The 23,602-nt window shown below is 44.3% G+C and overlaps 2 protein-coding genes across 4 annotated transcripts in view; both read left to right on the top strand.

The window, feature by feature from the left end:
• MAP2 (microtubule associated protein 2) overlaps nt 1-7,869 on the top strand; it is a 233,301-nt gene extending 225,432 nt beyond the window's left edge. The window contains exons 14-16 of the mRNA XM_053947580.1: nt 2,355-2,436; nt 2,936-3,048; nt 3,687-7,869. Coding sequence (XP_053803555.1) covers nt 2,355-2,436; nt 2,936-3,048; nt 3,687-3,902 — 411 coding nt within the window. The 3' untranslated portion in view covers nt 3,903-7,869. The remainder of the gene's footprint in view (nt 1-2,354; nt 2,437-2,935; nt 3,049-3,686) is intronic.
• Nucleotides 7,870-14,205: 6,336 nt separating this feature from the next.
• Nucleotides 14,206-23,602, top strand: part of UNC80 (unc-80 homolog, NALCN channel complex subunit) — a 126,812-nt gene continuing 117,415 nt past the window's right edge. For all 3 annotated transcript variants that reach the window (XM_053946992.1, XM_053946991.1, XM_053946990.1), the window contains exons 1-4: nt 14,206-14,351; nt 15,611-15,659; nt 22,153-22,309; nt 23,186-23,484. In XM_053946992.1, the coding sequence (XP_053802967.1) occupies nt 14,260-14,351; nt 15,611-15,659; nt 22,153-22,309; nt 23,186-23,484 (597 nt within the window). In that variant the 5' untranslated portion in view covers nt 14,206-14,259. The remainder of the gene's footprint in view (nt 14,352-15,610; nt 15,660-22,152; nt 22,310-23,185; nt 23,485-23,602) is intronic.

The following is a 23,602-nucleotide window of genomic DNA, read 5'->3' as shown; positions in this document are numbered from 1 at the left end:
ACCTTACCTTGTTGTGTGAAGAGACTAAGAGCACAGGGGAGAAAGCACAGTGCTGCTAGCACTAGAAAGTGATTGTGCCCAAATCTGGCACACCAGATTTCTGGCAGGAACCAGAAATCAAAAAGTAGTGATTGCAGCTCTAGGTTTCCAGATGCTGTTGTTTTCTGCCTTGCCCTGTAGTAGATGACAGTAAGGAGAGGGAGCAGTACAGAACTCTGAGTAGTTTAAGTAATTTTGTTGCTCCCCTTTCATGGCACTCTGAGGTCTGTTTTATGTATGTAGCTGCTATTACAGCTGTATGGCAGAAGGTGGGTTGAAATACCTCAGGATTTCAGCCTGTGCCTGTGCTGTCTGGATCTGGGATTTCTGCTGGAGTGCTGAGCTGTGGGAAGGTGGGTTCCCATCTTCTTGTGGCCAGTTCAGCAGAAATACTGAACATCACTCAATAGACCCTAGGACAGGCTGTCCAAAGACTAGGCCCAGTCCAAGCAAGCATGGAGTTCTTTAAATTTTTCAGGGAAAAACCACCTCTCATACATCCCAGTATAGAACTGTACCCTTTGTATTTCACCACCACTTTGTGAGGTAGAAAAAGAGCAGTGCAATATATTTACAGATGCTGTGTGAACATACTAAGCACAGATATTGACAGGGTTTATTTTCTCACCTTTCAATACAAATGTCAGAAGAAGGAGTCACTGTAGGAGGCAAATTACCCTTGTTTCCATGTCCTGCACCCCCAACTGAGTGTGTGTATGGTATGTAGTAAGTTGCCTCCAATTCCTTTTAGGTTAGGATTTTAAACAAGAAGATCGATTTTAGCGATATTCAGTCCCGGTGTGGTTCCAGAGATAACATCAAACATTCTGCAGGGGGAGGAAATGTAAGTAGTATGGACACCCTGTGAACAGGCACTTCCACTGCGGTGAAGCACCTCACACAGGCAGAACCCTCTGTCTCCCTTCCTCTGAGCACTGCTTTCCTTTTTGCTGCTGATTCACATGTGAGTTTGGTCTGGTAGTCGAGTGAGCCTTGTGTATGCAGAGGTGGCCTCCTGATCTTTCCCCACAGAGCACAACACATTTTCAGGGAAAATGGAACTGATAAAAGAAGGGTTATCTCTAAATGCTCAAGTGAAAGTGCAGTGGTTCAATGCCTCTCTTTCATGGGAGCAGCCCAAGAAAGTAATTTCCAGAAAGAGACTGCAGCTCACAGTGAGACTCCAGCCTCCCTGTTGGGCATTTTCCATGCATTAGTTCTTCCTCAGCTAACCTTTCCAATTATGTGCATTCAGCAGAGGGGAAGAAGAAAAATAAAACAGAAGGGCAAAGAAAGCTTGGAGAAGAGGGTGTGATCAGCCAGCATGCTGAGTGCTGATGTCACAGCGTTAGTCCAGTATAAGAAACTGAGGTGGCCCAGGGTTTGACCAGACACCTGCTGGTTTTATTGGGCACACTGGAATAGCTTAAGGTGGCTATGACTGTCCTGATGGGAATGATCACCCCTCAGATGGGAAGAGCTGATGGTGTGGGCACATCTGGTCAAGGCAGGGTTAATACAGCAGCCAGAGCTGGCCTAAGTCACTGGTGGTGTGGTGAGCAAGCCAGTGGTGTTACAGTTACCCTGGAGCTCCTGGCTGGCCTGGAGGGCTGTGCCTTCTTGGGGCCTGCCAGCTCAGTGCCTTGGCTGTGGGCTGCATCTTGCAGCTATTTGGGAGTGCAAGCAAGATGGGAGTGTCACTCTGTGGCTGTTCCCAAGCTGGGCTCATCACAGCCATGGCAAGGTGGCAGCAGGAGGAAGGAGGGTGCCTGACCTGCTGCTCTCCAGTGAGCACTGAGCCAGCTGGCTGAACCTCAGCCTGCTCAGGTACAGCTGCAGGAGGCACATGTGTGGATTACTCAGACTCTCCATAGTGGACTGACAGGAAATGCATACCATATTTAGATGCAGAAAAATACAAAACAGATGGTAGAGAAAAAAGCAGCCACCAAAATATCCTAGTTGCCAGGATGCATAATCAAGACAGAAGCAAATGGGATGGGTCCTGCTGTGTGCAGGGCTTTGGAGCACACACTCTGAAAGGAGGAGGCTCACAAACATTTTGGAAAGAACCCCCAGTCTGATCTCCTTTATGCTTCTCTTCATTTTGCTAATAGTAAAGCTTAACCCAGCTCTATCATCTCCCTAGGTGGGAGGTTTCCTTCTTTGTGGCATGGTCTCTTTTCTACTAACCATTTCTCCTTTTCCAGTGGTTTGTAGAAGCCTCTCGCTCTTTCTCTGCAGGGCTTGGCTTTTTATTTATTTATTTTATTCTCTCCATTCCTGTAATTTTTGTATGTGTGCACTTTTGACAGGTACAAATTGTAACCAAGAAGATTGACTTGAGTCATGTGACTTCCAAGTGTGGCTCACTCAAGAATATACACCACAAACCAGGTACTGTAGGAATTTATGGGTTGTGGGACAAAGCAAGGACCTAATACTGTTATTTGAACTCAAAATCATGGATGATACCATTCTTTTTTACAGTCAAAGAGAAAAAGAAATACTCTTTAGTAATGAAAATACATTAAACTACTTAACTAAATATATACAGTCATAAAGGTATAAGGCCACCTAGTTTAGAGAGGTGATAAAAAATAATGCCAAAGGATGGTGGTCTGGTATAAGATTGAAATACAGGCTGAAGTCAGTGAATTACTTAAGCATGTGCTTAAATCCCATGAAAACCACTAGGACTGCAGCAGCTGCTTACAGTTTAAATATATGTTGAAGATTTTATATTTTACTGAACATGGAGAGCATTATTCTGTGCTTCTCCAAAACCGTTAGATCTCAACTAAAAAGGAAGTAATGTGAGTGCCCTCATGCTTCAGGTCACACTTTCTCCTGCACCATTTCAGCTTCCTAATCTGTGTTTCCTTTTCCTCTGTAGGAGGTGGGCGTGTGAAAATTGAGAGTGTGAAACTGGATTTCAAAGAAAAAGCTCAGGCTAAAGTTGGTTCACTGGAAAATGCTCACCATGTACCTGGTGGTGGTAACGTCAAGGTAAAGGAACAGCTGTCAGAAAAGGCTCCCACTGTGCCCCTGGCCCAGTGAAATTACTAAAACTGTAAATTCAGTGATGGCTCTGAATTGAGTAGGAAATACCTTGTCTGTCCTCTTCCAAGCACACTCATATACCAATTTGTTCCCTTTGAAATTTGGAATGACCAATCTTGCATCCACATCTAAGCTGAGAGTGAAACATCATGTAGTTTGTGCACTGTCTTTTCCCCCTAAAGATAAACCTTGTTTGGGACTGAAGGACAGCACAGGTATGAGCTGAGATGAGGACTCTGTTGTGAAACAGGAGGAGAGCATCTTGAAAGTAAGATCACTCCCACAAATATTTGAAAATACAGATTTTGAAAACAAATCATAGTGCCCATATAATGCTTGTGAAATTTGTACAGCTAGGAACTTCTCTTTAAAGCATCCATCAGAAAGAGAAATGGTAAGAGAATGTAACATAGTGCGCCAGTAGCTATTAAACAAGATGAAAAATTCAATTTTCTAAGGAGCAAAGAAGCTTTGATCCTTCTAATAGTTTTTAAAAGTAAGCAAAATGATGCCCAAATGATGATCTGAACCAAGATAATTTAGTGAACATATAATGTGTGAAACTCTTTATTTTCCTGGAGCAGATTGACAGCCAGAAGCTAAACTTCAGAGAGCACGCCAAGGCCCGTGTTGATCACGGGGCTGAGATCATCACGCAGTCACCAGGCAGGTCCAGCATGGCCTCGCCACGCAGACTCAGCAACGTCTCATCCTCTGGAAGCATCAACCTGCTTGAATCACCCCAGCTTGCTACCCTTGCTGAAGATGTCACAGCAGCCCTTGCCAAGCAGGGGTTATGAATTTGCTCATTTTGCGTTGTATGAAGTAATAATATTTAGGCATGAGCTCTTGGCAGGAATGGGCTCAGAGCAGGTGTTACGTTCATTCTTTACCATGTCTAAAACTAAGTTACATCCCAAGACTTGTAGTTACCATACAGTTTAAAAAAAAAATAGAAAAAAAAATAAATTCCATAGATGCAGAAATTGGCCTGACCTCCATTTATAACAGGAAGACACTGGCTTTATATGGGTATACAGCGGTATGTTACATTGGACAATTATTGTTGCTCTGCTCTGTCTTGCATGGAGTACTGTAGTATGATAAAAATGCATTTTTACCTTTCATGTGCCTGAAGGCCATCCACCTCTTTCTGAAGAGCCTTGTTAATATCCCAAGTTGCTCATTTCACAGTTCTTTTGATAGATGGGGAAATAAAAAAGAAAAGTTGCCCATTGTAAGTTATTACAGGTTAAATTAATAGTCTGCTTACCAGAAGGAAGGACATATAGGGAAATTCAACATTAATTAAAAAAAAAATGTTACTTTGTATAAATGAGTAGAACAAAAGTTGAATTAAGTTATTAACATTTTTTGAACCTGGTTAATTATGTCAGTGTATAGCTGAAAAGCCAATAAATTATTTAAATAATAACTAAAAATACTAGCTGGAAACATTTGAATTGTGCTTTGGGAAGTGACGTAAAAAAGCTGCTGAAAGCGAGCACTCATACCCCAACAGACTTGTGTCTGATTAGAGAAGTTGGTTAAGCAGCTAGATTTGTGTGCATACCACCAGTTTCACATTCTTTCCATCTGTTTGATACAGTATTATAGATATATATATTTCTCTGTGGCCATTTGTGATACGCCCTCCTCATATACTTGAATATTCTACTTCTTTATTCACAGTATCTGTGTCTCTTGCACCCTTTGGTGTTGCAATTTTAGGTATGTAAAAGTAGATGTTAGCAGGGGCTTTTTTCCCTATTCATAAGAATACATTTTAAAAAGATGAAAATTGTAGCATGAAGTTGCTTTCTGTAACAACTAAAAGCCGTGACCCTGTTTTAGTGACAGATGCAAGTCTATTCTGTGATGCTAGAAAAAGGATTCCTTCCTTCTTCCCTTCCCTCCCTTTCTTCACAAAGGAATGAATTTTGTGGGGTCCAGATGTTTGTAAAAGAGTCTCCAAAGAAGGCTGAGTTTGGACTATGGATTTTTTAAAAATCCCCAATAGCTTGGTTCTTTCTTTTGTTCTTTCTCTTTCTTTCTCTTGTTCTCTCTTTCTCTCTCTCTTTGTCTTTCTCTCTTTTTCCCTTTCTTTCCTTTCTTTCTTTCTGTTTCCCTCCCTTCCTTCCTCATCTTTTTTTTTTTTTCATTCCCATAGTAACAATGAATGTTTGATTTATTGTTTTTCTTTTGCTAAAGTTGAAACACAGAAAAAATATTAAGATCTTGTTTCCACTCCTTTGGTGATGTCTCACATGTACACTCAGGCACTCAGGTAACAGTGATAATCATAGCAGAGATGCCTGTAAATTACAATACATGAATAAATAAAAATGAGCTCCCTAGACTGGTTGTCATAGTGATTCATCAATTAAATAGGGCATGTTAAAATCTGAGCAAAGTGGGATTATGCTGACTATAAAAAGTATAAGAAAAAGTGTGCATGAAAGATAAAAGGCAGATACACAACCAATGGATCTGGTGGAGTTACCTGAGAGAGCACTGGTGATGGGGATGATCCTCAGCAGCAGATCATCACCTGCTGATGCCCTATGTACATGAGACATTAAGGAATGACCAGTTTACATTCTTGCAGATTGTTTTGTCTTTTCCTTTTGAAACCTCGTAACTGAACTTTGCACTGTCTGTTGAGCTATACTTGATATATGTATTAGGTTAATGATGTATTTTGGAAACTTTTGATCTGTTCTTTTTCCTTCTTAATTTTTGTGTGTGTGTGTGTGTTGGGGTTTGGTCTGAAAAGACTCACAGAGATTTTTATGTCTGTGGAGATTCTAAAAATTAATGGCACAGGATTCCCCATCATTACATTCGGGTAGCAATGCAGTTACTGGACAGTAAATACTCAGTGGACCAAAGTGGGGTTTTGGCTAAGCTGCTAGCAGTACCAACACAAAACAGAGCGGTTAAATCTCTCCAACTTTTACTGAATAAGAACTTCTTACAGCCCCACACATGACATTTCAGCTCTGCAAAAAGCTTTTTCACACAATAAAGTACCTAACACTGTAAGTCAGTTGTTTCATACAAAGGACAGTGAGTTTAGAACCATCCCAAGTGCAATTGGAGGATTCTGATTTCTGCCTTGTATTTGTTACACTTCTGCTTAAAGAATTCACATGGGAACAGTGTCAAGTGAGGTGCATTAAAATCTTCTTCCCATGTTTTCAAAAAAACAACAAACAGAAAGGAAAACTGACAGTATTTGTATCACATTGCTCTGATTATGCTATCAATTAATATAAATTTGCCTTGCAGTGGTTTTTCTTTCTATGCCTTTTTCCAGTGTAGGAGAAAAACTATGGTACTACTGAACCTCTGCTCTCTGAACCCGAGCAGCATCTCATGGGCACAGTGTTAACGTGAGACTCAAGTGTTTTTATTCTCCTTTTAAACTTGGCATACTCTAGAAAATAAGGCTTTAGTTAATCCACCTATGAGTCCAAAGTTAGAGTGTGTAACACACCAAGTCATTTATTTAATGCATTAAAATGAGCTTTCTTGTTTTGACTGAAGCAAAGACCTTCGTAATCATTATCATCCTTCCGTAGAAAGAATCCTAGAATGCTGTGGAGTTAGATGAAAAGAAATTAAGAGTTTTGTGCTTTTGAATAATAATTAAAAAAAAAACAAGTTATGTTACATGACTCTAGATGTTCACTGAAAAGCTCATATTAATCTTAACTTTCTCAAGAAGAGTGTTCGTTTTAAAAACAACAGTTTGTAAATATGTAATGCCCACTAAAGAAGATAGAGCCAGCTTCCTGGAAACTGCATCTGTTGTGTTTCTTTTCCACAGGCATGTTGAGCCAGCAGGTTTGTTGGGTGCCTGAGACCCAATTGTGTAACAAAGCAGAGGTAATCCAGACAAAAGGAATGGTGAAACCTTGTTTGGGTACCTAGGGGAGCACCCCAAATGTAATAATCCATCGGGTTGTAGAGATGAGAGAATGCTTCTGCCTCATCTGCAGAGTTTTCTTTCTATGTAACCACAAGCTGAAACAAATCAAAGTTGAGCAAACCTCTGTCCAGCAAGAGTAAAGGAAAAACTAAACCTGATGAGGAAAATTACGAGCCCACAAGGGCAATATATATTTTCACTGTACAGCAGTAAATGGAATTAATCATTCAGCCCTCTGCTATGGTACAGTAGTAACCTCATCATGACTGCTCACACGTCTTAAGTTTGCCTAAATACATGACTCAAAGGGAGTCAAAAGGCAGCCTGTGTTGACTACGACATGAGCAGAAGTTTTTTCCATGCTGGAATAAATACTGTTTGAAACCCAAGTATATGTCCCTTCAAAGGCAAATGCCTTGAAGAGTAGATCACATTAGCTGTGAAAATCAGTGCTGGTAGATTTCTAGCCTAGGTGTCTGTGAGTTCACTCACTAGTCAGATTGCTAAAGCAACTCCCTCTGCAACTCCAGCAATTCCCACTGCAGGAAGGTAAATTAGTTTCACACTGGGAAAAGTCAAGCGTATAAAAGCCACTTCAACTTTAGCAAAGAGAAAAAGCCAACAAGTAAACATGCTCTATGCTGAGATATGGAGGAATAAAGTCTGCTGTTACAAACCTGTGTTTTTTTCTGATAATTCTAGAGCCTGTTACCATAAAAGAGGCATTTCTTGAATGGCTGGTGGTAGGTAGTTCATGTTTTTCAATCCAATTTGCAATTGTATTTGTTGCTGTATAGTGATTGTTTTGCAAAATAAACTCGCTTGTCATCTAATTGCATGTGTTAGCTTCCTGTGTTTGTGATCCAGCTCCTCCTGAATCCAAGCCCTGCACAACCAGCACCTGCTGGTACTGCACACAGTCTGCCCAGGAACAGTCACAGCGGATCCAGTTGTATTGTGTAGCCAATCCCTTTCACTTCTATACAAAAGGATCAGATTTTATGGCTGGCATCCTCTTCTGCGGATCAGTATCTCCCTGCTGGGTGCAAATTTCTTCTCTGAGAGGGTGATTAGACATTGGAACTGGCTGCCAGGGAGGTGGTGGAGTCACTGTCCCTGAAGGTGTTTAAGGACAGCAGTGTGTGCCATGGCCTGGTTGACAAGGCAGCGTTGGTTCATAATGTTGGTCAGACTCAATGATCTCAGAGGTCTCGAGATGATCTCCCAACCAAACCGGCCCTGTGATTCTGTGGTCAGGACCTGTGGAACTGTGACCCAGGCCCCTGGATCAGGGACCCCTGGGGTACCCTGCACAGAGCAGCGGAGCCTGGACACAGTGATCCCTCAGCGTGGCAAAGTGCGGCTGCACACTGGCCCTCGGGGCCCTTGTACACCAGGGAAATGGTGGCCCTGGGCCACCAATGTGGCATGGCCACACACCAGCACTCAGGGCCCTTGTACGCCAGGGAAATGGTGGCCCTGGGCTGCCCATGTGGCACGGCCTCCTCCGCCTGCCTGCCCCGTGGATTCCCTCAGCTGGCTGGGCACAGAGGGAGCATGTGGACAGTGCCAGGGTGGTGAAGGTGACAGGAGTTGGGTCTTGGGGGTGAGCTGCTGGGTCTGTCTTGGAAACTAACAGGGAAACAGTGCAGACTTTGAGGGGTGCTTGGAGCGTGTCGTTATGGATCCATGGTGGATGCTCAGCCCCAGCCTGAACTCAGGCTGAGGGGAGTGTGGCTCTGTGCTCTGGGTGGAACAGAGAAATCACAGATGGGTTTGGAAGGGACCTGAAAGCTCATCTCATTCCACCCCCTGCCATGGGCAGGGACACCTTCCACTACACTGGGTTCCACCAAGTCCTGTCCAACTTGGCCTTGAGCATTTCCAGGGATGGGGCAGCCACAGCTTCTCTGGGCAGCATTCTGCTGAGAGTACTGCTGTGTACAACACCCTGCTGAGAGTGCTGCTGCTGCTCCAGGCAACAAACACTGCAGAGAACATTTGTGTGCTGGCACAGACTGCCCGTGTGTGCTGGGTGTAGGGGTAGAGGAAGGGATTACAAGTGACCTGGCCCCTGATAAGTCACAGCTGTACTAATTACCAAAGAAGAGCAGCCTTGCCCTTAATGGTTTGCAGCTGTGACTAATAAAGATCAGTGTGATAAAAGGGTGGGCTGGCCGGCCAGGGAGAGCCTGGACAAAGAGGATCTAGGGGAAGAAGGAACGCTCCAGAGAGACACAAAGAAGAACAAAACAAGGGAGAGAGTTGCTGGTGCAGAAGATCTGCTGTGAGGTCAGCCTGGCTCTGGTGGAGTTAGAGGCTGCTGTTGGAGCCTGCAGTCACAGTGGAGCCAGGTAAAGGCCTGGGGTCAGAGGCAGCAAGGAAATACTTGTAGTGATATTCCAGCAGGAACAGCCAGCAGTCAGAGCCTGTCAGAGAAGCCAACAGCAGGAGTTTGCTGTAGTCAGAGTCAGGATGGCTAAGCTGGAAAGGAAAGCAAACTGGGGCCCTTTTCATGTTGTTAAATAAGAGTCTGTGTCTTAGCTCATTTCTACCCCTAACGAGAGGTCTACTGCAACATTTCGGTGTGTGGTGTAGAAAGGAAATACAACTGAGTAGAGTGCCTTAAGTATCCCAAACCTTCACAATGCTGCAATGTTCCTAAGTAAATGCTGTCAGATGACCTGGAGGAACGATTAAGTGCCATTAATTATCCAATAGAAGCACCCTCCTAAGCTTAGGTACAAGGCAGAACTAATGCATCATCTATCTGTGGAAAGGGAAAGGATTAACAAACTAAGAAGAAAAGGGTAAATCTCGATTTAAGCAGTCACAGCTAGAACAGTGGTGGAGGACAGCTGGTAAGAATCTGTTTCTCCCTTTCAAAGCGAACAAGGAAGAGATGGTATTTCTGTGATTGTTGAGTCTTAGTAACAGCATGGTGGCACGATCAGTGTGGTAGGTGATCTGTTTCATAATTTGCTAGCAGATATGGTGTTGGAGTGTAGGCACGCAGTTCGTTTGATTGGGAGTGGAGCCATGGCCCAGCCTCATCCCCAGTGGGTACAGCTGTGCAGGACAGGTGAATGATATTGAAGGTAACGAGCCATGGAGTGCCCAGGTGCACTGAGCAACCACCAAAGGGAGCAGAGGGCACACAGGTGCACTGCATGAACAGGAGGGTATAAAAGGCTGGGCTGAAGGACAAGAAGGGCAGACCCTTGCAGCCTTCTGGAGTGACACGGTGTTACTCTGTGTGGGCAGATGCCTGAAGCTCTCTGAAGAGGTAAGGTGTTACTGTGTATGGGCTGAAGCTTCTGAAATTGTGTGGTGATACTCTGTGTCTGGTGGCTGTCTCAACTGTGACATGTGCTGTGGCATTAGAGCATTGAGATGAGTACAATTTGTGAACAAAATCTTGATTACTGAAAGGGAGGGAGGGCCAGGAATCCTGCTACAATGTTTGTTAGAAGTACAGAGCATCTGTCCATCCTGTGCCTGTCTCAACTCGTGAGGTGTTCTTTGCACTGTACAGGAGGATGGCAGAAGGCCTTTCACCTAAAGGTGCTTGGCTATGGAGAAGTCCCAGTTGCTGGGATTAAAAAGCAGTGTGGACTTGGTGGAGGGAATCCCAAACCTGTTTTGGTGGGAGCACCCTTGTTCTGGACAGAGAAGCATGCTGGTGAGGTGGTGCTCAGCTCTCTCTGAGGAACAGAGAGGAAGGCGTGTTTGGTAACTCAGTGGATCAAGAGATCCATGCTTTCTTCTCTAGGAAGAAGATTAAAAAGTTTGGGTGGGGCAGGTTTTGAGGGGAGGAGGTTTGTTGCCTTTTTTTTCCCCAAAAGAAGCAAAAGTCTTTCAGGTACTACCAGAGCATGGAGAATCCTGAGCCAAGGAATGATAATTTGACAATGAAAGCTGAGGTTTTTTCTTTCCCCAGTCTTGTCCAGATAATCCTCCCATGTCATCTCCAGGAACGTGTTCCCTCCCATCCTGCCCTGTCTCCCTGTGCCTGTAATGCATGTAGCTGCAGTTAAACGTCTATGTGAATGTGTTTTGTTGCTTGAATGCTATGCAAAGGCAGTAACTTACTGTGTGAGGTGTGGAGGGCCTGTGTTTCTGCTCTGTTTTGAAATAGAACTCGTAGATGCATGAGTGCTGTGCTACTCTACTGCTTCTACCTGAATGTGGCTGAGGGATTAAATACCTAACTGATCTTGTGGAATCTGATCCAGCTGAACTGCAGTCCACTCCTGCCCAAATTCATGCAGCAACATGAATTGAACTTTTAGGGGATCCTTGCAATTTTAGGGATTATTTATCCTTGTTTCTGAGCACAGTTGTGTTTTATTTGAGCAGGGCTAGCTAGAAGACCTGTGAAGGAGACTTCTGAAGAACCTTAGTTGAAATGTTTTCATGCTGTTTAAAAGCCCTTAAAGAAAAAAAAAAGGCTTTCCCAGGCTTCTCTAAATTTTTACATTTTTTCTACCTGACAGACCCATATGGGAAAGAGTAGAATGAGTGATACCCATCAGTGCTAATCTTCCGTGACTGGTTGTCCCTGGAGAGAAAGGGTTTTCCTTCATGATGGGTCTGTTCAGGCAGGACAGAAGCCTGCTGGCAGCCAGTGGAAGAGTAAGATCTCGAGAGTGTAGCAAATGTTTTTTTCCCTGCTCTGGAATCTACATTTAGGAGCTGTTTGCAGCTTTGCGCTTGGAAAGGCTGCTGCACAACAGAATGCTTGACATACTCTTGAGAGCCTGGATTCTGCATGGAGAGTTCAGAGAAATAAGATGTGAATTCTTAGGAGTGTGTATGGCAGGGATTGATTGAGAGTGGGAACTTGGAGAGCATAACCATGGAAACAAGTGCAAGGCAGTGCGGTTTGAGCAGCTCTCTGCTCTGAGCACTCCTGTATAAGCTGGGGGCTTCTGCTCTGTGTCCCCACTCTGTGCCATGCTGCCAGCCTTGGCTGTTTCTGGATCAAGACTGAACCCTGCTGTGCTGGATTGTAACCATAATTGTCTGATGAATAAAGGAGTGATCAAGCAGAATGGTGTGATCTGGAGGCATGTCAGACTCCTCCTGCCTGCAGTGAGAGAGGAAGTGGGGGGTTGGTGTCATGGGCATCTTCTGTGACTGAGCAGCTGGCACGGGCTAGGAGCTGTTGGAGTAACACAGAGCTTTCTCCACTTTTCCCTCACCTGCTTTGACTTTTTGCAGGAGTCTTGATCTTTCTGCAGGCAGACTGACCTGTGTTTCTGTGCCAGCCCAAGATGCCAGTGTAGCCTAGAGAACAGAGCTCAGGTGAATTTTCAGGAGACTTTGCTGTTGTCCTACTGTATTGGCCTTTCTGAAGAATCTACTTGTTTCCTCTCTACCCTCACTGTAAGGGAAGGCAGGGGACTGATTTGCAGGACTTTTCCTTTGTAGCATCCACTGCAGTGTTAGTACTTAGGTGTGGTCAAATACCGACTGCAAATCTGAAAGCCTCTGCTGCCAGCAGAATTTCAATATAGAGATAAATAAAATCTTCCAGATGGTAAAATTTCTTCTCTTAAACATGCAACTCATTTTACTCATGGAGACACAGATTACTTCAGCTTTGTGTGCCCTTTGTGGGGGTGGGCATTGTCTCCAAAACAAGGTGAGAACAAACCTTGTCTCTAGCTACTGTCAAACTTAATGTCAACTACCTTTGCCACCTCCAGGTGGCTTGTCTGGATTTGAGGTCTGCATCTTCATGCCTGCAGTTCTTGTGACTTGATGTTTCCTTTGTTGTTGTTTCCTTTGCTCTCTGATTTGTTTTGCATCAGAAGTTCTGTAACTTGAAACTTCTGTACAAACAAAGGGATTTATGTGTCTTCTGTGACTGGGTGCTTCCTCTGAAAAGTCTTCATATAAGCAACAGAATGTCACTTTTTTTTTTCTGTGAGAGCTGTTTGGGATGAACTTGCATTGGTCTTCCATTTTATTCTATTAATTATTTGTTATAATATACTGTCCTCTGATATCCTTGGGTAGAGAAGGAGAGCTTATCTAACAGTGCCTGAGAAATGTTTCTAGCAAACCTGACTCAAACATACACTTGTATTAGTCAAATCAGTCTGGTGTCTAATTGGAAACACCAGTAAATCTCCTTTGGCACTTCCCATCCTCTCCACCTCTGTCTCAGCTTTTCTGTGTAAGAAAAATCAGTGGAATAACTACCCCCAAGTTCCTCTGCTCCCAACACCTGTTGGGTTAGGCCATTTTCTGACCCAGAGATGAAGCAACTGAGAGGCATTTTAAAACTTTTATTCTATTTTTAGTCTCATGTGAAGGGTGAGACAATAGAGATGTTATAATTCACGCCATCACAATTAGAAGCCAATTATCTCCTAATTACCATACACTATAAGAGTTTCCTGGCCTATCTCAGCTTTAGCTACACCATGCTGTAAGTGCCTTAAATCATCTTATCTAAAACTACCTCTTGTGGGTCTTAGAACTATCAAAGATGCATTGCAGTATTTCTCTAAAGTATTTAGTCTTATTTGCAAGGCCATCCTTTGAAACTTGTTTCTAGTTCTATTTCTCTCTCAACGTCTGTCCTATTCTGTGGCATTTCTAAGTCAGCGTTTCTGATCTCAAAGTTTGCGTACTGCGTGAGCCTTCTGTCAGGCTTTGAGAAGCCTCTACAGATCCATTTCCCGCAGTCGCCAACCTGCGCTTTCAGGGGGGGGTTGTGACTTGCTTCCCTCCTCTTGCCCATTTGGGAAGGAGGAAGGGAGGGAGTGGGAGGCTAAAGGAAGGGGGGTCGCGGGTGGGAGTCGCTGTCCCGGCCCGGCGGGCTCTGGGATGCTCGGGAGCCGCTCTGGCTGCCGGCGCTGCCCGGCCCGAGGCGCAGCCCTGTTGCTGGCGGCGCGCTGCGGGAAGTTTGGCGGGCGGTGCCGCCGCCTCCCTCCCTCCCTCCCTCCCCCGGCACCGCCCGCTCCGGGCACGGGGAGCTGGCCACGGAGGGAGGTGCTGAAGGCACGGAGGAAGCTGGAGGACGCGGACATCTTCGCTCCCCCGAATTTCCTCCCTGCCTTCTGCAGCCATCTTGCACCAGCGGGGCTGAGGGGGGCGGTGGGCTGCGGGGAACGCAGGGGAGAGGGTGAAGAGTTGCGGAGAGCCAGAGGCAGCCATGGGAGATCCCGACTGCTGCGTCTGCTGAGACTGCAGCGGCTGTCACCGGCACCATGGTGAAAAGGAAAAGCTCCGAGGGCCAGGAGCAGGAGAGTGGCCGTGGCATCCCTCTGCCCATCCAGACCTTCCTATGGAGGCAGACCAGGTAAGAGCAGGGCACTTGGGATGCAGCTGCAACAGGGCAGTGGAAGTGCGGAGGGGCTGCGGGCCAGCTGCTGCCCAGGGGCACGGAGGATGCAGTTATTACTGCAGCTGCAATGTGAAGCTGTGGGGAAAAAAAAAAAACCAAACAAACCTGTTTTCTTTACTCGGTATAGAGCAATTTGTGTGTATCTGGTGTGGGAGGAGGTCTCAAGGCAGCTTAAACTAGTGGCAGCTTCTTGATTTGACTTTAAACCATCCATGTCTATGTTTCTCTGTGCACCTTTGCCTTCCTCCCTGTCCCGTGCTCCCCTTCCTCTCCATCCCCCATCTTTTAAGAGAACTCGTGGAGCTCTTGTAGCAGGAGCAGCATCCATCAGTGCTGCACCAGACCTGCAGCTTTGCTTCTCTCTGTATTTGCAGCTGTCCTGGAAGTGTAATCTGTGCTTTGAGAGGCCAGCATGCAAACAGATATGTCCAAGTGTCACCTTATTGCACAGGACTGGAGATGTGAGAGGGACTAGCTGAATGTATGGCTGGTGCTTTATGTTCCTTGGGAATCCTGTCAGCCTCCTGTCCTAGCAGGATTCTGAATTGAAAACATTGTGGGGGAGGTTGGAAGATTTGAAGGTTGTGGCTCTAATTTAAGGCCTCAGTCACAAAATCCCCTTTTGCCACAGCCGGTGTCCTTCACAATAAAATAAAATAAAAAACCTGCAATAAGGTGACCTGATTATTTTTTTAATATTTACTCTGATCTCATTCTGGAGGAGAGTGATAGAGGGTGAGTGTTCTCGACATACAGCATACAGGCCTGCACTTCACCATGAGCCTTCCACATCAGCAGCTGTGCAGAAAAAAAATATTTCATGCAGAGCTGGCAAGTTGATCTCTGGCTTAAAATAGAGGCACGGCAAAGTTCAGTAATATTTAACAAATTTTAAACAGGATATGTTGAAAATCTTTCACTGAGGTAAAATGGCTGAAAATTGTCTGATGGAAGATTTTTATCCCTGGGAATGTGTGGGCTGAATTAAATACCTCTTGACATATTGGGGTGGGCACTTTTTCTTCTGGAAAAGATAACAATATTTATCAGATGTCATCAACAGGTATCTGAACATACTTTTGGCTTATGTCTTCCTTTACAATGAGTTTCTCAGCCTTTTGACAGCCTTCTGACATGAGAGGAATCCTAAAAATAACTAAGGAAAATACACGTCGATTTACTGGGTCTCTAATGCTGCTTCTCCTTTCTTTCAGTGCATTTTTAAGACCTAAGCTTGGGAAGCAATATGAAGCTTCCTGTGTGGTATGTAAATGTCTCTTTTTCAATGCTTGCTAGTAACTAACTTGTCATGCAGATCAATGTGACCATAGTGGCTGATCAGCTCCACAAGTGGATCAATCCATCCAGCTTCATTTTGTACTTGTATCACATGAAGGATTTGAAATTGTTCCCATGTAGAGAATCTGTGTATCATGTCCACCTTCAGACAGAACAAAAATAATTTATTTGGACATTAGTAATTCATTAGCAATGCTGTAGTAGTGAAATAAATAATGACATGGGCAAACTGAGCTGTGACAGTCTGGGTCTAACCTTGCAGTTCACCCTGTGTGGATGTGCTTTTGCATCAGATTGATGTCCTTTCAGTTTGCAGTTCCTGAAGGTTTTTCAAGCTTTTAATATGGAAAATCTAAGCAATATTAACAGACTTTGGATAATACTTTTGCCATTGTGCAACATGGGAAACATTTATACTGAAAACTAAAGGGAGCGTATATTATCAGAATTATTAAGGAGATGCTGTTATGCAGATACAAATAACTCTTATTTCTAACTTCAAATAAAGCCTCAAGTTACTGCCAAAAAATGAAAAGGGAAGACATGAAGCAAGTTCAAATAAGATGGGTATCTAGAGAATTTCAGAATTCCTTGAATGGTTGCTGGTCTTTGGATTGCTTAAAGTACATTAGTCAGTTGCAGCCAAACTTGACAGAGTGGAAAAACTTGGTCTGGACATGTATCTTAATAGTTTAAAGTTCTTAGGTTGCTCTGCAGCAATTTTCTGACTTCCTTCTCACAAGGCATTATGCTGGAGAAGCTATATCTGTTGCTGAGTCATTTTCTTCTAAGAAATCCATAAATTTTTCAGAGTTTTTGCTAGATACCAGCTAGAGATAGAGGATTGCTGGCTTAGTGTGTTGGTGAGTAAAACGTTCAGTTCTAGCATATGCAGCAGTGATGACTGGTTAATGCCCCCTGACAGTATCTGGTTGTTGAGAGGCTGGAAAATGGAGCTTGTTTGTCCTTTACCAGGAGCCATGCCTTGGAGCACCTCTAACCTGGGGCTGTGGCTTCATCTGTGGGTTCATACCTGTTACTGCTGGGAAGAGGGGCAGAGCTTCCTTCTCTGTGCCTTCTCTGTGAGGTACCTCTCTGCCTGTAACACCCTTTGCTGGGCTGTTGGCATCAGGTCCCCGAGGCTGATTCCAGAGCACCTTTCTTCTGGGGGCACATAGTGGAATTTACCAAGTGTAAAAAACAAACTATGCCCCAAAACTCCTCTAAACTGCGAGACAACATAAATCACATGCTTCAGCCAAGAGAAAGGGAGCTCTGAAAAACAGGCATTTCATAAAGATCCAATAAATTTCCAACTCTTGGATGAAGAACCTGATTATCCTCCAGTTCTTAACATAATCATTAAATTATGGTAGAAAATGCTCAAAGGTGGGACTTAACTTTGAGAGATTTTTGGGTAACAGGCTGAACTGACACATTTGCTGCCTTTTGCTTCATCTGTTTCCTCTCCCTACTGGTGTGCCCACACCAACACGTTCTGTATTATCCAGTGGGGCAGCAGAGTGCTGCATGCATGGGTCAGACAGGGTTTCTGGTACTTGACTTGTCTTCTGAAACCTCCTGCTGATTATCTAACACCTCTGTATTGACTAGTGTGCCTAAAAATATTGTGCACCTGTTGCATGATCTGTCCTTTTGTAGTTCTCTAGCCAGAATTGTTGTAGGCATGTCTATAGGCTGTTAACTGTCTGGCAGTGGATATGGCACAACACTGTGCAGTATTCTAGTGTTTTTCTTGGCTCTAAACTTGCTGCAGTAGAGTGTGCTGCCTATTGTGCATTGAGGAAGCAGATGTTGGAGTCTGAGATTCAGTGAGTGCAGCATCTGGTCTGCAAGAGCATATTGCATTGCTTCTTTGAGGTATGCTATATACCATAGTACTTGAGGAAAAAAAAAACCTAGGCCTTTCATTGCATTGTTCTCTTTATCTGAACCATGAATAATAGCCTTTAAGGTGAAGATAAATACCCTCCCCCATACAGGGTCTTACAACATCTAAATGTTTGTGCCTCAGTATGGATTTAATGTTCTTCCTCCTCCCCATTCTGAAGTTGTTCTGCCCTGACGTGAGGCCATTCCTGATGTGCCGGAGTCAAAGCTGTGAATGACCTCACAGGAAAGCATGTGAGTGCTGTACAAAGCCAATGCATTTTTTGGGTGATGGTAAAGAACTCAAAGATATACTTAAATTCTTCTGCTATGGTTTGCATTGGCAGTGGAAGAACTCAAATGTTTTCTGGAGGGTCCTGAAAATTCAATTTCCCTCTTTTCTAGTTTTTTTGTGTGTTTTTGCCCCCTTGTTTTTGAAAATGTAATTGCATGTTTTGTTATTAGGGATAATTAAGGTATAGCTATGGAACAAACTTCAGAAAGAGGCCACCTTTATTTTATCCAGCAATGGACATGGTTGCAGAAAAGTGAATTTCTGTGAGTAAAGTGTTTGGCATCTGTGTTTCATTGCTTCTGAATGTTTATTCACAATGTTTATACTATTGCTGTGTTTAGTAAATAATGGAGTGTTACCATCCCTTGTGCTATGAACTCCTCGTTCCCTAGATCTTTCCAGGAACTCTTCCTTGCTCGGTGGGCCTGCCCCAGACTGACAGGACGTTCTGCCTGCCCTTCAGGCTCTTTCCAGTCAGTCTGAAGTGACTTCAGCAGTGCTCTCAGCTCTCCTCCATGATGCAGGCTGAGCTTTGGAAGGACAGGGCATTAAGGTCCCCACCAAGGACACAAGTGGAGTTCAAGAAGCACTAACCATTCCTCTGTGTTTCTGCCACGGTCCCTCTGTACCTGCGCTGGGTAATCCTGCAGGGATGTTCCCTGGCACTCTGAGAGGATGTAACAGGAGGTGCTGAGCTTCCCCAGGTAACCTCTGGGCACCCTCTGTCAACCCCTGGCTGACCTCTTCCTGCCTTATGCAATTCACTGCAGGGACAGCTTCCCTGGGCTTAGAGCAGGGGAAGTTCAAGCAAAGCTCTTTAGGAAGCCTGGACAAAGCCCAGGCAGAATGCAGCTGACATGGGAACAGACAGCCTGCAGATGCCTAGACAAGAGGTACAGGACAGAGCAGGCAGTGACCCACAGGCTGATCCTGGTCACAAGGTGTTTGGCAGTGCCTTTGGCTCTTGGTGGAGATGAAGGTAAAAGGAGAACAGCAGCAGTGGGAAGGCAGCCAGACAAGGCTGGCCACCATTCCCTGTGAAAGCAGCTGTCACCACCAGGCTAAAAGGAAAAATGCTTGTGTAAGTGGTCCTGAGGGAGCTGAACACACACACAGCCCTGCTGAAAGGGACTGTTTCTCCAGCCAAGGCACTAACTTCCCTCACTATCCCCTTGGCAGATGTTCTTTATCTGCCTTTGGTGTGTGGGGGGTGTTGGAGGCTTGAGCAAGCCTGCTGTAAGTAGGTAGTTGTTTTTTTAGCCAAGCTGCAGCCCTGAGGCTCTAGACATACCCAGAGCATGACAGTATCTGTCTTCTGACTCACTCACAGGGAGCTTTTTCAGACATTCTCATTCAGCCTTCTTATTTGAGCATGGAGCTCCTCTGAGCTGTGGCAGCAGTTGCTTAGTTTTCATGCAGGGTGAAAATTAGGTCTTCTGCCCCTGTAGCAGGTCCTGAAAGAGAAGAGCCATAGCACACTGAAAAGGAGGCTCAGGAGCAACACAGGACCTTGCATCTTGTGTCTGGTATAGACAAAAGCTGCACCTTTATAGAGAACTCCAGGCAAATTCCACAGGAAGTCCAAAGAACTGCATGTTCCTGTTGGACATTTAGTGCTTTCCATACAGCAGCTTTTGTATTTGTTTTTTACTGGCAACATATGGTACTTCTGTCTCAGATTCTTGTGATCACATAAGCTATTCTAGAAGCTAATCTTTCATTGTAGTACAGGAATATTTAGCTTTCTGCTCAGGCCTGGAAAGAGCAGAAGAATCTGGTGGCTAACCACATAGGGAAATCTTCACAAGAGCTCAGCAGCCCAAAATGTTGTGATAAATACAAGCCTAATCTAAAGATAAAATTGCAAACTCCTTAGCTGCCTCTTGAGTTGCTGAAGCATGCTGGCAGTGGGTCAGAGCTTGCAGAAGGCAATTGCTGGGGAACTTTCTACCTGATGCCATTCAAGTACCCAGGAATGAGACCTTGACTAGAAAGCCAGGGAGCAACAAGGTGTCTTCTGTCACACTTCAGAACAGGGTTGGTGTTCCCAGTGATTTTTTTGCTTCTCCCCTTGCCCTGCAAACTGAACAGCTTTGTCAACTCTACTAGAGTGTGAGCTTATGGTTTGGCTTCTGTGCTGGAGGTGAGATCATTCAGTTCAGTAAGCCTTGGTCAGCACTGGTGCTTGGCAGTGAGCTAGTCCAGCTCACTAATGTGGGTAGGAGCTGCTTACCTCTGTACTGACCTTCCTTTTGGCTTGTGTAGGGGCTTGGCTTGGCTGAATGAAGGATTCATTGAGCCCCAGAGCTAATGGAAGGGTGGAAATAGGAGTGTGTGGCTGGAGCAATGGCTAAGGAGTGGTCCCTGTCCTCTTTTGATTAAAAATAAGTAAAACCTCATGGTTTTCACTGGTTATTTCAAACTTTGTAGTATTTGTAACTATGCACCTCTTGTTCTTCTTTGCTGCTTTGCTCCCTCATTTTGTTATGTAATAATCCATTTACTGGGATATTTACTCTAAACCTCTGTTGTCTTTATACTAATGCACTCTTTGTCCTCTGTGAATCCTGACTGGAACAGAATAAATCAGGCCTTACAATGGGTGCTTTGCTCCCTGTTTGGGCTTCCAAAGCATTGGTATCCCTTCATTTTGCCCCCATTCCCGAACTGGTAGGATTAAATGACAGGAGAGTTTTCCTTTCAGATGCTGTGACCCCTAGCAGATCACTGTAAGGGTGACTTGAAGCATCCCTTCTCTGGTAGACAGGTTATCCATTCCTGGTGCTAAGAAATGCATATCGCTGAGAACACGATCCATGGCACATTATTTTTGACTAATCCTCAGGAAGCCAGTGTTTTTTCCATGTATTACAGCAAATGCCCTCCAATTTCAGCCATTTTTGGTCCACAAGGAAAGTGCATTATGTTTTCTGACTTCATCCTGGTGTTTCTAGTAGGTGGGCAGTGTGGCTTCCTGCACACTGATATTTGTTGGCAGCTGTGATGGTTACTGCCAGTATTTCAGGGTTCAGTCTGTTGGCATAATCTTAGTTCTCTCTAATGGCTAGATTTGAGTTTCTGTGTCTCTGAGCAGGACTGGATGCTGTAAAATTACAATGGTGTGGCACTGTGCTTGCACCAGGACACCCAGCCTCTTGGTAGAGGAGCTCATGTCTGCCCACACCACCAAACAGGGCCACAAAACCTGAGAGAACAAAAGTGCCCAGCTGCTGGCACAGGCAGGAGGGTGCCTGTTACCACAGGTTAGCATGCCACGCTTGGGAGTGGTTGCTCATTCAGGAGAGCTTGTTTTGGCATACTTGTTTTGCTCTTCTTCTTCGTAGCTAAGTCTATTCTTGTTACCACCCCCTCAATTTTACAGGGAAAAAAAATTGATATGACTAGTGTTGCAGGATAAGCTTTGTGAATCTGGAGTGAGGGCCTTTGAAGCATCTTTTGGGCAACAGTTACTTGTTTGCCCAGAGCTTGGTAAAATTGGTGAAACAGCAAAGAGGTAGCCATGAGGTTGAGCTGGTTTATGGTTATTGTCATTATCTTTGCTGTAGGTACTTCAGTGAAGGAATATAACTGCACTTGTGACTTATAATGAGATCTTTGTATCTGATCACAGCAACAATTTATTGAAGCAGTTGGGGCAGCTAACAATAAGGAGCTTCCTTAGGGATTTCAGTGGCAAATAGCCTTATTTTGTGTTGCTTGAGGTGGAAATAATGAACTTGCTGCAGCCATCAGCTCTGTAAGTGTTCACAAAACCATTACATCATAGCTGGACAAAAAAATTTTGTACACTGATTATTTTTTGTGACAGGGTGTGAAAACATTTCCTAAGGCCCATATACCTTTAGTGGTTTGCCCTTTATGTTAGAGTAAACTGAAAGAGCGTGTGTGTTAAAGAATATTCAGCACTCAGCTCCACAAATTCAGGCTTTCCTAGCTCCTGTGACTTCTAACAGGATTACTGGCATGCCCAGCACAGCTGCAAGTGTGGTTTGATGTCAGCACTGACTAATAGACAGATGATACTTACTTCAATTCTCTTATATTGCAGAAAATATATTTTGTGGTCCATTCATTTCTTAGTCAATATGTCTGGTGAGCTGTAGTTACAGACTGTATTTTTCAGGACAACTATTTTAAAATTTGCTTCAGTTATACAATTAGTGATTTTAAAAAGAGGATGTTCATGTACTGGGAGGAATGTGCAGAAACAGATATAATGTCTTTTTTTTTTTCCTTTGTTCTTACTTATAGTCTTTTGAAAGAGTTTTAGTAGAAAACAAGCTGCATGGCCTTTCTCCAGCTCTCTCTGAAGCCATCCAGAGCATTTCTCGCTGGGAACTTGTCCAAGCTGCTCTCCCTCACGTGCTGCACTGCACTGCAACACTGCTCTCCAACAGGAACAAGCTAGGTCAGTGCTCGTGTCAGCTTGTTTGCCATTATTGAAGCTATCAGTGAAAATGTGACAGATTGCTCAGGGTGCCAACAAATTCCAAATCCTTAGAATTCTAATCAGTTTCTTCTGGTGATTGCCTTTCTTGATGATTGGCTTTCTCATTTAGGGGAGGGTAACCTGTGAAATCTTCCCCAGTGAAGTTAGTGGTCTGATGAGCTAAAGAGTCAGAGTAGCTCAATAATATTTTGCTAGTTATTTCCCAGCAATAATAGAACTTACTTTAGCACCCAGTGTGCATGGATTCCTTGAAGGAATATGTATTTCTTTCAGTGCAGTGGTCAGTTGCAGCTGGTACTTTTAATATCTTCAGGTTTTGGGGATTTTTCTTCCTATTTTTCTTTTTGTTTAGACCAATGCACGTGACTCTCAGCAGATAGTCAATCGGACAGTAGAGAGGCAGACCCAAATCCAACTTACTTTACTTACTTTTGTACTGATTTCAGCAGGAGTTTGCTTCCTGAGACATGCCAGTAGGCAACATTCACAAGACACAGCTTGAGCACCTTGTAGTGCTCACTGGCATTTTGTCTCATTCAACAAAGTCAGACAAGACTGTTGAGTTAGTTTCTTTTGGAACCGCTCTATGGCCATGCTGCTGTCCATGCCCTGCAGCTGACATTGCAGACTGAACTCCAAATGCTGGGAAATAAATGGAGGCTTCTGATTTAGGAGGTTTCAAATATAATGAGGCAGAATGTTGGTGCTTTTCATTGTAGAATTTTAATTTTCAAATGCTTTTCTTGGGAGTTGGATGTCCAGCCTCCAGTGTAACTCTGAACAGTATCATTAATGGAAACCCTGTGAGATAATGTGATGGGTTTTTCCATACAGGACATCAGGATAAGCTTGGAGTAGCTGAAACAAAGCTTCTTCACACTCTTCACTGGATGCTGCTGGAGGCTCCTCAGGACTGCAGCAATGACCGATTTGGAGGAGACAGAGGCTCCAGCTGGGGAGGGAGCAGTAGTGCCTTTATCCACCAGGCTGAAAACCAAGGATCACCAGGGCATCCCCGGCCCAGCGCTGTGACTGATGAGGAGGAGAATAACAGAAGGAAGTTCTTCCAGAATTCCATGGCCACAGTAGAGCTGTTTGTGTTCCTCTTTGCTCCCCTTGTCCACAGGATTAGAGTAAGTGGCACAGTGATGGGGTTCTTGTGTGGAGACAGCTCTGAGCAGGAAAGGAATGATTCTGCCTTTGTGCTTGTTATTTAATGCAGCTCACAGTGCACACTGGGGTACTGCTGGA

The sequence above is a fragment of the Vidua chalybeata genome, chromosome 7 (assembly GCF_026979565.1).
Source record: "Vidua chalybeata isolate OUT-0048 chromosome 7, bVidCha1 merged haplotype, whole genome shotgun sequence".
NCBI lineage: Eukaryota > Metazoa > Chordata > Aves > Passeriformes > Viduidae > Vidua > Vidua chalybeata.
The sequence above is the reverse complement of the archived record's forward strand: the minus strand, read 5'-3'. Positions and strand labels throughout refer to the sequence as shown.